Genomic DNA, 16,290 nt, shown 5'->3' with positions numbered 1-16,290 from the left:
CAGGGTACCACAGGACCACGCTCTCATTGGGGTGATGGCTGTTAACCTAGGGATCACTCAAGCAAGGAACGAAGTTGAGAAGGCGAGTCCTTCGTGGTAACCTCAACCAGTGCTGGAATTGAACCCATGCTGTACCACAAACCAGCCTTATGAGCCAACCTTATGAGCTAACTGATGCTGCTACCCCCACACACTTAAACAAACTTTCTTCATGCCCAGAGTTGGCTTTTAATGTGAATAAATTCCTCAGGCTAATACTCTCCAACCTACTACTTACCAACATTCCTTCCTTTATTGTGACCATAAGGCCATAAGTGATACCGCAGAAATAGACCATTCAGCTCGTTGAACCTGATCGACCATTCAATTGTGGCAGATATATTTCTCAGTCCTATTCTCCTGCCTTCTTCCCCCTAACCCTTGATCCCCTTACTAATCAAGAATCTATCTCTGTTTTAAATAGACTCAATGATTTGGCCTCCACAGCCTTCTGCGGCATTGAGTTCCAAAGATACACCACCCTCCGGCTGAAGAAATTTCTCTGTTCTAAAGGGTCGTCCCTTCACTCTAAGGCTGTGCCCTTGGGTCTTCATCTCTCTGAATAGTGGAAACATCTTGTCCATGCCCGCTGTCTCCAGGCCTCTCAGTATTCTGTAAATTTCCGTCAAATTCCCCCGCATCCTTCCAAACTCCAAGTACAGATCCAGAGTCCTCAACCATTACTCGTATGACGAGCCTTCATCCCTGGGATCATTCTTGTAAACCACCTCAGGACCATGTCCAAGACCAGCTCATCTTTCCTTCAAGATGAGGCCCAAAACTGCTCTCAATATTCCAAATGTGGTCTGACCAGAGCTAACACACCCTCAGCAGTACATTCCTGCTCTTGTATTCTAGCCCCTCTCAAAAATGGATGCTAACATTGCATTTGCCTTCCTAACTGCAACCTAAAAGTTAACCTTAAGAGAATTGTATCATTTCCAAAGCCTTTCCCAGTTTAGAAAATAGTCTGTGCCTCTGTTTTTCCTACCAAAGTGCATGCTTCACACTTTTCCACATTGTATTCTATCTGCCACTTCTCTGTCCGCTCCCCCCACCTGTCCAGGCCCTTATGCACCTCCCTGTCTCCTCAATGTTATCCCCTATCTTTGTGTTAGCAACAATGTCCTCAGTTTCTTCGTCCAGATCATTAATATAGAACGTGAATAGTTGTGGTACCAACATTAACTCCTGTGGAGCTCCATTTGTCACTGGCTGTGATCCTGAAAAAGAACCCGTTATTCTTAGTTTCAGCCTTCTGCCCATCAGCCAATCCTCCATCCATGCCAGTACCTTGCCCTAACACCATGAGCTCTTAGTTTATGTAGCAGTATCCTAAATGATACATTGTCCAGTGCCTTTGGTACGTACAAATAGATCAAGTCTGTTGGCTCTCCTGTGTCTAACTTGCTTGTTACCTCCTCAAAGAATTCTAACAGAATCGTCTGGCATAACCTCCCCTAGGCAGATGTGCTGAGTTTGCTCTTTTTTTAAATGGACTTCCACATATTCTGCAATTTCATCCTTATGTTAGGCTCAAATCTTAGCAATCTTATCACTCAGGTCAGGCTAACCAGCCTATAATTTACTGTCTTCTACCTCCCTCCCTGATTACACTGATTCCTGCAAGATCGTAACCAATGCCGCCTCAATCGCCTCAGCTATCTCCTTCAGAACTCTGGAGTATTGTCCACTTGGTCTGGGTGATTTATCCATCTTCAGACCTTTCCATTTCCCAGCATCATCTTGATGACCACTTACACCCACCTAACTCTTGAAGTTCTGGTATGTGCCTGGTATCTTCGACTGTGCAAAATGATGCAAAGAACTGATCCAGTTTCTCTGCTATTTCTTTGTTTCCTATAACTGCTTTATGTGGGAGTCCAATGTTCCCTCTTGCCTTCTTCTCTTACCTTTTATGTATCTTGCAATATTCTATTGTATTACAAACTAACTTAACATCGTACTGCGTATCTGCTCCCCTTCTTGCTTTTTTAGTTATCTTCTGTTTTTTAAAGGCTTCCCACTCCTCTGCTCCCCCCCCGCTAATCTTCACTATCTTGTATGCATTTCCTTTTCCTTCTTTACTGACCCTGACTTCTCTCATTAGCCATGGTTACCTCATCCTGCCCGTAGTATGCTATTTCTTCCTTGGAGTGAATTTCCGTTGTGCCTCCCAAATGAGCCTCAGAAATTCCTGCCATTGCTGCTCCACCCTCTTCCCTGGTCAGCTCCCATTGCAGTCACATCTGGCCTGCTCCTCCTTCCTTCATATCTTTGTGGTAACCTTAATTATAATACTGTTACATCTGATTCCAGCTTCTCCCTTAAACTGCAGAGTGGTAGTGACCTTTCCCATGGACCAGGAGGCCTGGTTCAAGTCCCACCTGCTCTAGAGGTATGTAATAACATCTGTCAACAGGTTGATTAGAAAAATAGGTTAAATTTGAAAAACAATTCCATCACATTATGGTCACTGCCCCCCTGGCATTCTTTCACCTTAAACTCCCCAATCAAGTCTGTCTTTTAACACCGCCAAAATCACTGTTTCCTAGTACAGTGTGCTGCAAGCTGCTGCCAGTTTCAATTTGCACCACAAGCTCATTTACCTTGTTTTGTATACTATGTGAATTTACGTGTAACGCCCTCAGTCCTGCATTGATTGACCCCTTCTTGTAGTTGTCCCTTTATCTCCTGTGCCCGAAGTTAGATTCCTGAACCTTTCCACGCTGTCTACTTGTTCTGAAAACTTTAATAACCTCTGCTGAGCCTTCTTTCCTTAACTTTTTTCATGCAGTTGAACCCATCACCCACACTATGATTCATATGGATCCCGTGCCGTCGGAACAAATGCCTCCTTCCCCAGTATTGGTGCCAGTGTCCCATGAATTTGAACATTTATCTCCTACATCAATCTTTAAGCCATTTGTTTACCTCTATAATCTTGTTGACTCTCTGCCAATTTTGAACATTAAAGAGCAATTAAATCTATCTTGGTTATTTGTTTGTACTACCTTGGGTTTTCAAAATTTTACTTCTCAAATACTCTTGCAAAGCAGGCACACCATGATTAGTATAATACTAATAAAGTCACCATAGTCCCAGAGGACCATTGGGCTGCTGTCTCAGCGAACAAAAATGACTTGTGCTGAATTTAACCTGAAAGCCACCATGCCTCAGCGAGTGGTGAGGTTGGGAAGGCAGAGCCTTCATGGTAACCTCAACCAATGCCTTTGCCTTTTTTATTCACTATATAAGGATTTAACTACACTAGCTTCCCACCACTTACAATTTCCTGGTTCCATTAATGTCTTCCTGTCTGTTTTATTTTCATGTAGCACATGCACGCAATATTTTTCAAATTCATCCCTGTGTTATAGATTTAAGATTGGGTTTAGTGTTGGCATACAATATAGAGTCTGAAATGTGGGGTTGTTGGATGCTCTCTTTTCCAAGGATCAGTTATTATACAATAGTTCACTGGCACCGCCTATTCCCATTGAGGGTCATGCATAATTGTTGTTTGATATGGCATCTTGTCACTGCAGCAATCATAAAGGTAGCAGTATTGATTCAGCAATTTTTTTCCCCCTTTTATACACTCTATTAGACTGTTCCTCTTCTCGGAGCTTTAACCTCTTAACCAATTACTCATCTGTTGGGGACCTGCTGGCCATTCCACATTGCACCATTTATAGGATGAAGCTCTTCATGTCTGGTGTTGTCTAGGTTATGCCACTTTCGTTAAATGATCATGGGTGTTCTTTACATTGTTTGTATCCATTTTCAAGTGTTCAGTCGCTTGGCTATACTTTACCTGATGCATTTTTCAAAACTTACTTCCATTTTTTGCTACCATGGGTGAAGCTAGTGCCAGACAAATAATGTTCTTTTCTTCATCCTCATCCCATTGGACCAATAATGCCTGTCCATCTGACTTAATCATATTTCTCATTATAATTGAGTCACATTGTAAGGATTAACAAGGGGGTATGTTTATTTTCCTTATTCTTACAAAAGCTACCTGCAAGTTGTACTTTAGGTCTCTAGCAAGATTTTGGTTCTGGTTGACCTTGTTTGTGTATATTAGTTCTCTTATTCTTAAACCCTTGGAAGATTTTTTAAATTACTCCCCAGATGATTAGTATCCTGTAGTACTTTGGTTGTCAGCCATTTTTATGTAAGTTTTGCTGCCCATCTTTTTAATTGTCTGTTCATTATCTCTCACTGACCCACAATGCTTTCCATACATATTCCATTTACTTCTGATCCTGCCATTGCTCCCCTTATTAGCCAGACCTTTCCTTTGTAATTTACTCCATAGTCTCATCTTTCATAACTCCAATGTCCAATTTTCTATTTTTCTATTAGCTGTTGTTTTACACATTGTAAAATTTTCTTCATTGTATGAATAACTTCCTTCACATAATGCTGGCAACATATTCCAGTAAACGCAATTGGTACAATCTTATTATGTTAATATTATGTAGTGCAGTTCTTAATTCTTTTGTTTCAGTACCTTTGAACGTATTCTGGACAGGAACGGATTTTTCTTTTCTAGTCACTTTCTAGGAAAGGAGCAGGAGTGGGACTAGCAGAGTTTCTTTTGCAGAGAGTTGGAACAGACAACACAGGCCAAGTGGTTTCCTTCTGTGCTTTAACCATTTTGTGATTCTATTGAACACTCTTATTTTTAGCAAAAAATCTCAACTTTTGTTCTTCCATCATCACATGGTTACCTTTTCTACATATTGTTTCCATAGTTGTGATCATTATTTGCCCACGATGCAGGACCAAATATCCAGTTCATTTTATTTTAAATTAAGCAGCTGCATCCTTTTTGTTAGGGTTTACACTGATTCCATGACATTGACCCCATGGATTCTTTTCAACATTTGTGAGTGGTCATCTTCAGCTTTGTTTCTCCCATGGTATCCAGATATTTTATCTGGATCTTTCCAATTTTTGGTTTGTTTAGCAGCAAATTATCTGTGTATTACTATAAGCTTTCTATTTTAGTGGAAGTGAAGCCAATCATACAATAGCAGTTTGTTGAATTAATTTTTGTCTTTACTTTTGAAGTTAATCTACGTTGCACTTTTTAAATGTCATTTACAAAACCTATTTTCCATCATAACTTTAATACTGCTGGAGTACAGTGCTTACTTGAAAAGAGCATTCAAACTATATTAGCATATATTTTAAATGTGTAATTCAATCAGTTATGAACTTGATGCCAAATTCTAAAATTTTCACGTTAATCCCAAATAGCACAACTGTAGAAGTATTTGTATAGCTTGTGTAACTAGAATGCAAATCTACAAATCCTGAGTTTAAAATCCAAGGACTTGCCCAAATTAGAAAACAGCAGTTTCTGATAAACAAGTTATCAGTTGACAATACTTCTATTAACTTCAGAATTGTGTGACAAGCTGCAGGTCTGTTAAGGTTTTCGAGTAGATTTGTAGCTCAGGTTGTGGGTGTTGGGGTTGTTCAAGTTGGTTGGCTCGCTGAGCTGGTTTCTTGTTTCACAGACATTTCGTTATCATGCTTGGTAGCATCCTCGGTGCCTGCAATGAAGCATCGGTGTATTTTCCCGCCTGGTTTTTAAACTCTGGGGTCCGTTGAGATGGATTGCCTCACTTCCGGGTTTCCTTCATAGTGGAATGTATATGGGGTCGAGTTCAATGTGTTTATTAATGGCATGCTTCGTGGAGTGCCATGCTTCTAGGAATTCTCATGTCTGTCTCTGCCTAGCCTGCCCCAGGATCTTGGTGTTGTTCTAGTTGAAGTGGTGGTTCTCCTTGTCCATGTAGATTGAGGTGAGTGAGTATTGGTGGTGCCTTTTTGTAGCCAGTTGGTATTCATGTACTCTTGTTGTTAGTTTTCTTCCTGTTTGTCTGCTGTAGTGTTTCTCACAGTCTCTGCAAGGGATCTTGTAGATGACATTGGTCCTGTCCGTGGCAGGGAGTGGGCTGTTGGTTCGGGTGAGCAGTTGTCGTAGGGTTGACGTGAGCTTGTGTGCCACTCTGATGCCCAGTGGTCATAGGAGTCTTATGGCAAGTTCTGACATGTTTCTGATATAGGCTAGTGTGATGAGTGTGGTGGGGCGTGTGGTCTCTTTCTGATGCTGTTTGTGTAGGCATCTTCTGACCTAATTCTTCAGATTTCCATTATCCTTGAAAACCTGGGAGAGGTATTATTCTTCTTCCTGGCATAGTTCCATGTTGCTGCAATGTGTGGTTGCTCTTTTAACTAGTGTTCATACGCATCCTGGTTTGTGTGTGCTGGGATGGTTACTGTTGAAGTTCAGTATCTGGTCTATCTGTGTGGCTTTTTGGTGTGCTTTCATTTGCAGTTCCCCATTTGTCTTGCACTCTACCATGACGTCCAGGAATGGGACCAATACTCACTTATCTCAATCCACATGGACAAGGAGAACCACCACTTCGACTGCTACAGCACCAAGATCCTGGGACAAGCTAGACAGAGACAGACACAAGAATTCCTAGAAGCATGGCACACCGTGAAGCATGCTATTAATAAACACATTGAACTCGACCCCGTATACATCCCACTACGAAGGAAAACCAGAAGTGAGGCAATCCATCTCAACGGACCCCAGAGTTTAAAAACCAGGCAGGAAAGCACACCAACGCTTCATCGGAGGCTGCACTGAGGATGTTACCAAGCATGGTATCGAAACATCTGCAAAACAAGAAACCAGCTCAGCAAACCAACCAACTTCAACCTCAAGCTGCAGGTGTTCAGAGTCTGACATTTTTAGAGATTAACTGAATAATTCAACAACCTCCTCTTTTATAAATCATTGCAAGAAATGCTGAATGCACTTGCTTTCCTGCAGCAATTTTAAATTTCACTGTAGACTTTTAATCATCTTTTTTCTTTAACTTATCTCTCTGCAATACTTTGAAGTGTGCAATCCAAGGAACTGTCATACAAAATTTTCAAGTGTCAGGTCTGACATTAACTCTGCATCCTTCTGCAGAATCCCTTAAAATTCTCAGAAGCAATAGCAAACATTGACTACATCTGATTTGTTTTAGTCCAGCATCTTTATGTACTCCAGACTCTCTCATTTGTTTTGTTTGAGTGAAATGCTCAGTCTTCTCTTGTTTCTCTGAAGGACAGATCAAATTGATTATACTAATTCTCTCCAGCAAACTTGGTCATATGGACCTTCTCCATTTTCCCGTCTCTTTCGATCTGTCTTCAATGTGAAGATAATCAGCTTCCAATTCTGTGTTTTATCTTTTACAACATCTCTCCCTATCTAGATCCCAATAAGAATTGAGGACTGGACAACGACTCTTTGTAGGCTCCTCTGCCTCTAGCAAGTCATGCTACACAGTTTTGTTCTTGTATTACTTCACTTACTTAATTGGTCTTTACAAGTGTTTGCAGTTTGCAACCCGTGTCTTGCTGCATGGTTGTCACTGTAGATAGTTGACTGACAGAAGTCATCACTTGTCTTAAGGTTTGGAAGATTGAGTTCTTGGTGGTTCATGTTCCATTTTGACAATTGAGCCTGAACCAGACCAACGTTGAAACATGAAGAGTTGAAAAAAGGTCCAAGAGAGCTATCCTATTTGGAAATTCCTGGTGATGAAAGTTAGTAATGGGGAAAAACTAAATGCAACATGCAGTGTAAGGGACAATGAGTCTTGGATGGGACAAAATAACATGGTCTGGGCCATAACGATCCCCTTTTGGCAGAACAATAACTAAGAATTGCCTGTTGCAATAGCCAAAAGGTATCCAAATTGGACAAGTGGATGGCTTTTGTACTCTGAGCTTCACGTGAAGAGAAATTATACAAAAAAAGCAAAAATAAAAAAAGTATTAGCATGCCATGAACTAAGATGTTATGTCGTCTCATGGTAGAATATAGTGTCAAAAGGTAGGTTGTTTGAAATTGTATACAGATGAACACCTTGCAAGTGTTTAACAATATACCAACATTCTAGTAAACAGTTAATTCTGCACCCCTACAATCCTGCAAGGAAAAATGTAAGAAGCTATTAATAAACAAGATACTTGTATATGTCTCAGGTAATCAGGTAGAGCCCAGGTGGTTTTGTCAAAAGGAAACTAAGTTTAATTAGTTTATTGGAGCCATTTGAAGAAGAAACAGGTTGGCTTGGGTTAATTGGTCTGAAGGGTCTGTTTCCATGCCCTCTGACTGTATGACCCATTGAATAGTACCCTACCCAGACCCAATCCCCACCCTATACCCATGGCTCCACACTTAGCATAGCTAATTCACCTAACCTGCACATCCCTGGACAGTACAGGGCAATAAGCATGACCAATCCACCTAACCTGCATATCTTTGGACTGTGGGAAGAAAGCAGAGCACTGGGCAGAAACTTACGCAGACAAGGAGAGAATGCGTGGAGTTTGCGCTGATGGTCACCCAGTTCTGGATTCAAATCTGAGTCCTTGACACTGAGGCAGTAGTGCTAACCACTGAACTGTTGTGCTGCCTGTATTGTACTTGGGGCAATTGATATGGTGCCACATAAACAATTATTGCAGAAAATGAAAACTCATGGCACACAGAATGACATATTGATATGGATAAAGGATTGGCTAACAGGCAGGGTAGACTAGGAAAAAGTGAGTCATTTTTGGGCTGGCAGGATGTTGTAAATGGTATACCATGGGTTAGTGCTGGGGCTGCAACTTTTTACAGATTATATAAATGATCTAGATGAAGGGACTGAAGGCATGGTAGCCAAATGTGCTGATGACAAAGATAGGAAGAAAAATGAAGGTGACCCTTCAGAGTAGAGACAGGTTAAGTAAGTGGCTAAAGATCTGGCAAATGAAGTATAACATGGGATAGTGAGAAATTGTCCATTTTGGCAGAAAGAATAAAAAAGGCAAATAAACTAAATGGTCAGAGGTTGCAGAGAGATCCCTGTATCCTGTGAAACTTCATTAGTGACCAGCTGCCATCCTGAGAGAGAACCCTTTATCTGTGTAATCTTCCTTCTGCCAGTCAGCCAATACTCTATCTCTGCCACCACGAACTTTTATTTAGCAGCTTCCTGAGTAGCACCTTCGTCAGCTATCTCTTCAGACTCCTAGGGTATAGTCCATCCAGTCCAGGTGATTTATCCCCATTCAGATCTTTTGGCTCCCAAACATCATTTCCTTTGCGATAGTCACTACACTCATCTCTGCCACTGACTCTCTTGAAGTTCTGTTATGTGCTGGTATCTTCTGCTGTGAAGACTGCTGCAAAGTATCTGTTATGTTCCTCTGCATTTCTTTATCCTCCATTACTACTTTTCCAGACACAGCAGGTAACCAGGATAGCTCATAGAATGTGATGTTAATTGCAAGGGGAATTGAATCCAAGGTGAAGGAGGTTATGCTTAAGTTGTACAGGGCAGTTGTGAGATGACATCTGGTGTGTTCTTCACAGTACTGGTCACTGTACTTACAAAAGGATGTTAAATGCATTGGAAGCAGTTCAGAGAAAGTTTACTAGACTAATACCTGGAATAAGTGGATTGCTTTATGAAGAAAGGCTTGGCCTGTATCCCCTAGAATTTAGAAATCATGGAGGTGACTTAGGTCAAACTTGAGACTTGACCAGGTGGATGTTGAAAGAATGTTTCCTTTTGTGGGAGAATCTAGACTGGAGGTCATAATTTAAAAGTAACGATCATCCATTAACACAACTGAGGAAGCATTTTTTCTGACGGTTGAGAATCTTTGAAATTGCCTACCTCAAAAGGCAGTGAAAGTAGAATATTTAAGAGAGAAATCGACAGATTTTTGATAGTTTCATCCCCTTAGTTATCAGTGGTAGACAAGAGTGTCAGAGAGCGGGCTGGAAAGGCCGAATAACCTACTTATTTTTTCCCCCCTTGTTCGTATGTTTGTATGAACCTATCAACAGCACAAATAGTGAACATCATATTTTCTTTCAATTTAAAGTGTGCCTTTACTTTGACAGTTTAAATTGTTTTAATTATGTTATAAATATCAGTTAAAAGAAAAAGACTGACCCAATCTTTCCTACTAAGTTCAATTGGAATTGATATCTCTGCCCAGTTTATAATTTGATACAACTAATGTCAATATATACTTAATCGTCTATGAAGTTAATCTGAGGTTTATTAGCTTATTAACACCTATACTACTAATTTAAGTTTTAAATCGGTCAAGTACCATACATCATGGTATCCAGAGGCCTAAATGTATGAATGTAACAATGACGGAGAATGCATAATACACTGGAATAGTCAAGACAATTGTTCGATTTGTCTCAAATGGATTGAGAAAATTGTGGCAGCTTTTCATTTGCAAGTTCAACACTTTAGCTCCCAGCTGCAACTGCGTATTACATTCCTGAATGGAAAGAAATTCATAACTTGACAATTATAATCAATGAAAATATAATGCATTCCACCATAACTTTTGAGTTTATTGCATAGTTGTGAATTTTGATACTAAAGTTATTTCATAATGAAACCAGGTGTAAGAAAATGGTGCCAGCCTCGAAAAGATTCACAATCCATCGAGCTTCAAATGTGCTGACGCTGTCTCTGAAACGCTTTGCAAACTTTACAGGTGGAAAGATCACAAAGGTACTTTTCAATTTTGAAAATTCTCTTTTTCCTAAATTCTATTTGTTGTAAACAAGTGTTTGAGATATGGAGCTCCAACGGGTTGGAGTAGGGTGTTTACTCCACATGATCACGTTAAAACATTTAAAGTGAATTGTCTTTCACAGCTTCTAGCTTTTTAATGTTGTTATGGGAATTCCTTCCTTAAATATCCTAACTTTTGTCCCAATACTTTCTAGTCAGCTTTTCAGATGCAAAAACAAATTCTAAACAGGGTGGCAAATTGGACATTTTCAATGTTGCTATTTCTTGGCAATACAGTTTCCTCCATTTAAATTTGAGTTTATTATAGAACATAGAAAAGTACAGCACAGTACAGGCTCTCCGGCCCATGATGTTGTGCCGTGGAATAATCCTAATCCAAAAATAAAATAACCTAACCTACACTCCCCTCAATTCACTGCTGTCCATGTGCATGTCCAGCAGTCCCTTAAATGTCACTAATGACTCTGCTTCCACGACTACCACTGGCAAAATATTCCGTGCACTCACAACTCTCTGGGTGAAGAACCTCCCTCTGACATCTCCTCTATACCTTTCTCCTAACACCTTAAAACTATGACCCCTCGTGGCAGTCAATCCTGCCCTGGGGAAAAGTCTCTGGCTATCAAATATATATATGTTCTTCGCAGAATATTATCTAGTACCTAGCCACAGAAGAACAATAGTACCATCTTAAAATTCTGTTAAGACTTAAGTTCTTTGATCTGACTTGGGATGAAAATAGTTAAATTAAGGTCTTAATGTTGTTGACAGCTTTATTTCAAATGGAATATCTCGCATTTTGTGACAGCACCCCCAAGGGTACTCCTTTCATCTGACATGGATGGACCTGTGGGGCTGTTCTGTTTCCTCAGCAGCGCAACAAAGTCTCCAATTTTTCTTCTTTTTGGGGCAAGATTCAGGACCTCTCTAATCCTTGCAGATTGCTGTGGCAAGATTGTCGGGATAATATAAAGGGGAAGGCATTGTATTGCTTTGAATTACAATGATCAGAAATTTTCATTGTGGAAACTCAAAATACTACAGATGGTAGAAATCTGAAATAAAAATTGAAATGATGTAAAAATCCACTGTTTGAAGAGAAACCTTTAACATTTCAATTAGAACATAGAAAAGTACAGCTCAGTACAGGCCCTTGGCCCCACGATGTTGTGCCGTTGAATAATCCTAATCCAAAAATAAAATAACCTAATCTGCATTCCCCTCAATTCACTGCTGTCCATGTGCATTTCAACAACATTAAGACCTTAATTTAACTATTTTCATCCCAAGTCAGATCAAAGAACTTAAGTCTTAACAGAATTTTAAGATGGTACTATTGTTCTTTCTTCAAAATGGTTTGTTTCCACAGATGCTGTAATTTTCATAGTGTTGATCTGCCAAAACATGGACATTTAAATAAAAACTTGCATTTATGTGACAATTTATATCCTTAGGTTGTGTTTAAACTATTTAACAGTTTTAAAATCTCCCCACCCCCAGCCTCATCCCATGTCTATCCCTCCCTCTCACCCCCCTCTTCTCCTTGACGTGACACAATCTGTCCATCTTCTCTCCCACCTATGGTGCCGCACCCATCCCACTGACCAGTCCCCACCACTGTCTACTTGCACTCATCTATCACCATCCCAACTACATCCCCCAGCCTCACCCCTCCTGTCTCTATTTCCCAGCTCCCTTCCCCCTCCCCATATCTGAAGAAGAGTCCTGAACGTCAACTTTCCTGCTCTTCTGATGCTGCCTGGCCTGTCTGGCTCCACACTATGTTATCTCTGACTCCAGCATCTGCGGTTCTTACTATCTCATTAACAACAAATGTACTATTTTTGAAGTATAGTGATTGTTTTTATATAGAAATATCCTTTCAGTGTGGAGAAGTAAGATTCCACTCCTTATGGTTGATCCTTTTAACAAACTGTTGTTAATGCCAGGATGGCTGCTATTGATCCATCATGCACAGGTAGTGGTTTTCATGTGGTCTTGCCAGAGCTTTCTAGCTGCCCTATCATTTCCTCCTTGCCACTGCACCCTCCATTGATGTCCGTGTGCCTCACTGTACAGTTCACCACTTTACTTGGAGTGAGACACCGATAGATCTTTCTCGGTGGTTTATTAACTAAGTTCGCTGTATCTCTTATAATAATATTTTAGTAGTACAGTACTGCAAGTTTAATAAAATTGAACACTGACAAGTCAATTCTGCTGTAATGTTTTAGTTTCAGTGAACTGATATTCAGGAGTTTGACAGCATTTAATCTTCTGAATGGTGAATAATCTTGGAAGAATCTGAGGAAAGAAGTCTGACACTTAGTAGGTGAATTGGTAATTTAAGTTTTTCTCTTTAGGAAGTAAGGTACTCTGAATATTTGGATGTTCGACCCTACATGTCACAGTCCAATGGAGAACCAGTTGTTTATGTGTTATATGCAGTATTGGTGCATTCAGGATTCAGCTGCCATGCAGGACATTACTACTGTTATATCAAGGTAATTATTCAAAATGATCAACATCTGACTGTAAGTTACGTAGAATATCCGATGTGTAGCTTATAGATTTATAGTAGATTATAGTATTAATACAATATGTAATTTAATACTTTTTCGTATAATTTTGTTGTGGCAATTACCAGCTTTCACAAGCCTTCATTCTTTAACAACAATATTTCAAATTAAAAATGGAAATAAATTTATTCTCAGGCTAGCAATGGACAGTGGTACCAGATGAATGATTCTGTTGTATCTTCAAGTGACATCAGATCAGTGCTAAACCAACAAGCCTACGTGCTCTTTTATATCAGGTATTCAAACGATTTTTTTAACATTTGAAATGTAATTATTCTCGGAACTTTAATTTGTCTTGTACCAAAACAAAGCTTCATAATTTTTCAGATCTCACGATACAAAAAACAGCTCAGAACATTCTAATCATCCAGGCCACTCATCTCCAAGGCCATCTGTCAATCAACGATTGACTAACAATCAAACTGTATCTGGTTTTATTGGACCACAGCTCCCTCCACACAGGACCAAGGTAGGATCTTCTCTCAAACAAGTTTTTGTTTCCACATTGCATGCGTGAACTGTGCTATAAATAATCTTGATGTGCTTCTGTCTTGATTCCCAGTAACTTTATTTAAATGTAAAAACATTGAATGAATATCCAAATTTGAAATTGATACTTGGAAATGTAACTTCTGAATCAAGATAATGATTGCTGAGCATTTTAATTTTATGATGTGGAGCTGCTGACTTTGGACTTGGGTGGACAAGTCAGAAATCACACGACACCAGGTTATAGTCCAACAGGTTGATTTGAAATCACAGGCTTTCGAAGCACTTCTCCTTCATCAAGTGAAGTCACCACGTGCTTGCTAAGTGTGTTTTGGGACTAGCAGCAGACATTTTCTCTTATTTTTATGTATTTTTAATTATGGACTGAAATGAGAAAAGAGCTGTTTTAAAACCATGTACTGCTGGAAGCTTTCTGTGTGTTTTGAAAGCAAGTAATCTTGACACTCACTGTGAACTAGTGATTGAAGTGTGGTTGTAGCTGAGCTGGAGCCAGCTGTTTGTGTACACAGTGAGTTTTGGTGCTGGTTTGTCTGTGTACTGGTAACCAGTTAGTGATGACAGAGGCCCATTGCCCACTAACAAATATGTGATTTGTTCTCTGGTAACCGAATAGCTAGGGTTGTGAACCAGTGAGAAGCCTTCAGACCTCCAGGCCAAGAGTGCTCTCTTCTCTGCATAAGAAGCTATTTTAAGCCTGAAGAAAACCTATTTATTTTACCTTCAGCCATTGCTGTAAGCTGTGACTTTTTAATAAATTACCTTCAAACAAGTGAACCAACCACCCTGTGCCTCTTGCAAGCTGGTGGCAGCATCCGGGAAAGGAAGATTAAGAAGTAGTGTTCTGATCACAACAAGAGCTTTCTCAGAATGCCCTGTGAAAAAAGATCATTGAACTGCTTTCCCAGTTCCCTCCATCCATAACACCCATAATTGTTTTTCTTAAGTTATCTCTCTCACGCTCTCTCCCCTCTCCTCTCTCCTCTCTCCTGTCTCCTCTCTCTCCTCTCTCTCCTCTCTCTCCTCTCTCTCCTCTCTCTCCTCTCTCTCCTCTCTCTCCTCTCTCTCCTCTCTCTCCTCTCTCTCCTCTCTCTCCTCTCTCCTCTCTCTCCTCTTTCTCTCTCTCTCCTCCCCCCCCCCCCCCCCCCCCCCGTGTGTGAGCAAGAAGAGACATTTATAAGGGGTTTCATTGCATTACATGCCAGTGGTTCATAACTGTTTACCTGTGGCTAACGTCTAATTATTGGCAATATATAGTTATTTGTGGCAAGTACAGATACCTGGTATGTGTTTTCTGTCAACATGGTTCTAAAGCAAGTCAGGTGGGGAATTTTGCATGCTCTTCAAATTCTTTAACTTCTGTGATGATGCTGAGAATAGCTTGATTTCCAGATTGCTATCCTAGTGACGTATAACATCATGCAGTCCACCATAAGTGCAGCCGTTTACAAAAAATGTGCCTCGTTGTATGGAACACTTTTATGTATAAACATTTGCTTCTACATTCCTAGCAGAATGCATATTTGAGATTTGTTTTATTCTTAATATTTTATGTTTTGCTTTTAAAGTAATTGGCATCAGAAATAAAAGGGAGTTGAGAAATCATTGTATGTAGCTTGGAATAGCGATCTGGAATGCATTTTCTGAATGAGCAGTAGAAACCAATTCAATAGCTCTGTTAAGGACATGGAATAAGTACTTGAGACAAAGTTGAATGACTATTGCAAAAACTCAGGAGAGGGAACCATCGATTGTTCTTTCAAACAGCAGGTGTGATGGGACCTGATGGGTTGTTCCTGTGTTGTAAGATTCTAATTTCTTCCATTCCCCAAGGATTTTTGTCTTGCCTGTTTTTCGCTCACTATCTTCTTCCCTCTGTGTCACCATGGCATCACTAACTGTTGTCGCATTCAGCTTTCAAATTCTCTTTGTTCAATATTGAGGTGACGTTCAAAGATCAGCTGGTGGACAGAACAAAAAAAATTGAAAATTTATTTCTTTGTTCCAAACAATGAGATATGCGTCTGTAATAGCCCACAGTCCTTGAACTTTTACCCTTATGTATACACATCCAAAGTAGTAGCATGGTACACCACTGATTCTGTTTTCCACTAATTCCAAAATTTGGATGTGATTGCTATTCATGTACTGAAATTATTCGCTTATGAACAGCAGTTATAATTCTGTAAAATGAGGTGCTACTGCAGTACATGAGGAAAACAAGTCAATTTATGATAGCATGGTAAAATTCAATGAGACGGTCAGTTATTCGACCGCATTGAAAAGCAAATTGATGCTTAGGAGAGGGTTCAGCGATAGTGGAAATAGCTGGTAACGCTTCTGTTTCTTTTTGGGTAACCAATATTGGAATTGCTAATATAATCTGATTTGGTGAAATAGAGATCTTGTGTTTAAATTGATTAAATGATCTGGTATTGAAATTGTGGGCTAATTTCCATTTTTGTTGTATACAAGAATTGAACGGTAGAATAAATTAGCTGTTTTGCTCATAAGTA

The 16,290-nt window shown here is 39.9% G+C and overlaps 1 protein-coding gene across 4 annotated transcripts in view; it reads left to right on the top strand.

Annotated features, from left to right (window-relative positions):
• Window positions 1–16,290, top strand: part of usp42 (ubiquitin specific peptidase 42) — a 95,814-nt gene that overhangs the window by 55,020 nt on the left and 24,504 nt on the right. For all 4 annotated transcript variants that reach the window (XM_048552055.2, XM_048552056.2, XM_048552057.2 and 1 more), the window contains 4 exons: window positions 10,553–10,664; window positions 13,052–13,192; window positions 13,403–13,503; window positions 13,595–13,736. In XM_048552055.2, coding sequence (XP_048408012.2) covers window positions 10,553–10,664; window positions 13,052–13,192; window positions 13,403–13,503; window positions 13,595–13,736 — 496 coding nt within the window. The remainder of the gene's footprint in view (window positions 1–10,552; window positions 10,665–13,051; window positions 13,193–13,402; window positions 13,504–13,594; window positions 13,737–16,290) is intronic.

This window comes from Stegostoma tigrinum, chromosome 23 (assembly GCF_030684315.1).
Source record: "Stegostoma tigrinum isolate sSteTig4 chromosome 23, sSteTig4.hap1, whole genome shotgun sequence".
NCBI lineage: Eukaryota > Metazoa > Chordata > Chondrichthyes > Orectolobiformes > Stegostomatidae > Stegostoma > Stegostoma tigrinum.
Note: the sequence above shows the minus strand (reverse complement) of the source record. Positions and strands in the feature narration are given on the sequence as shown.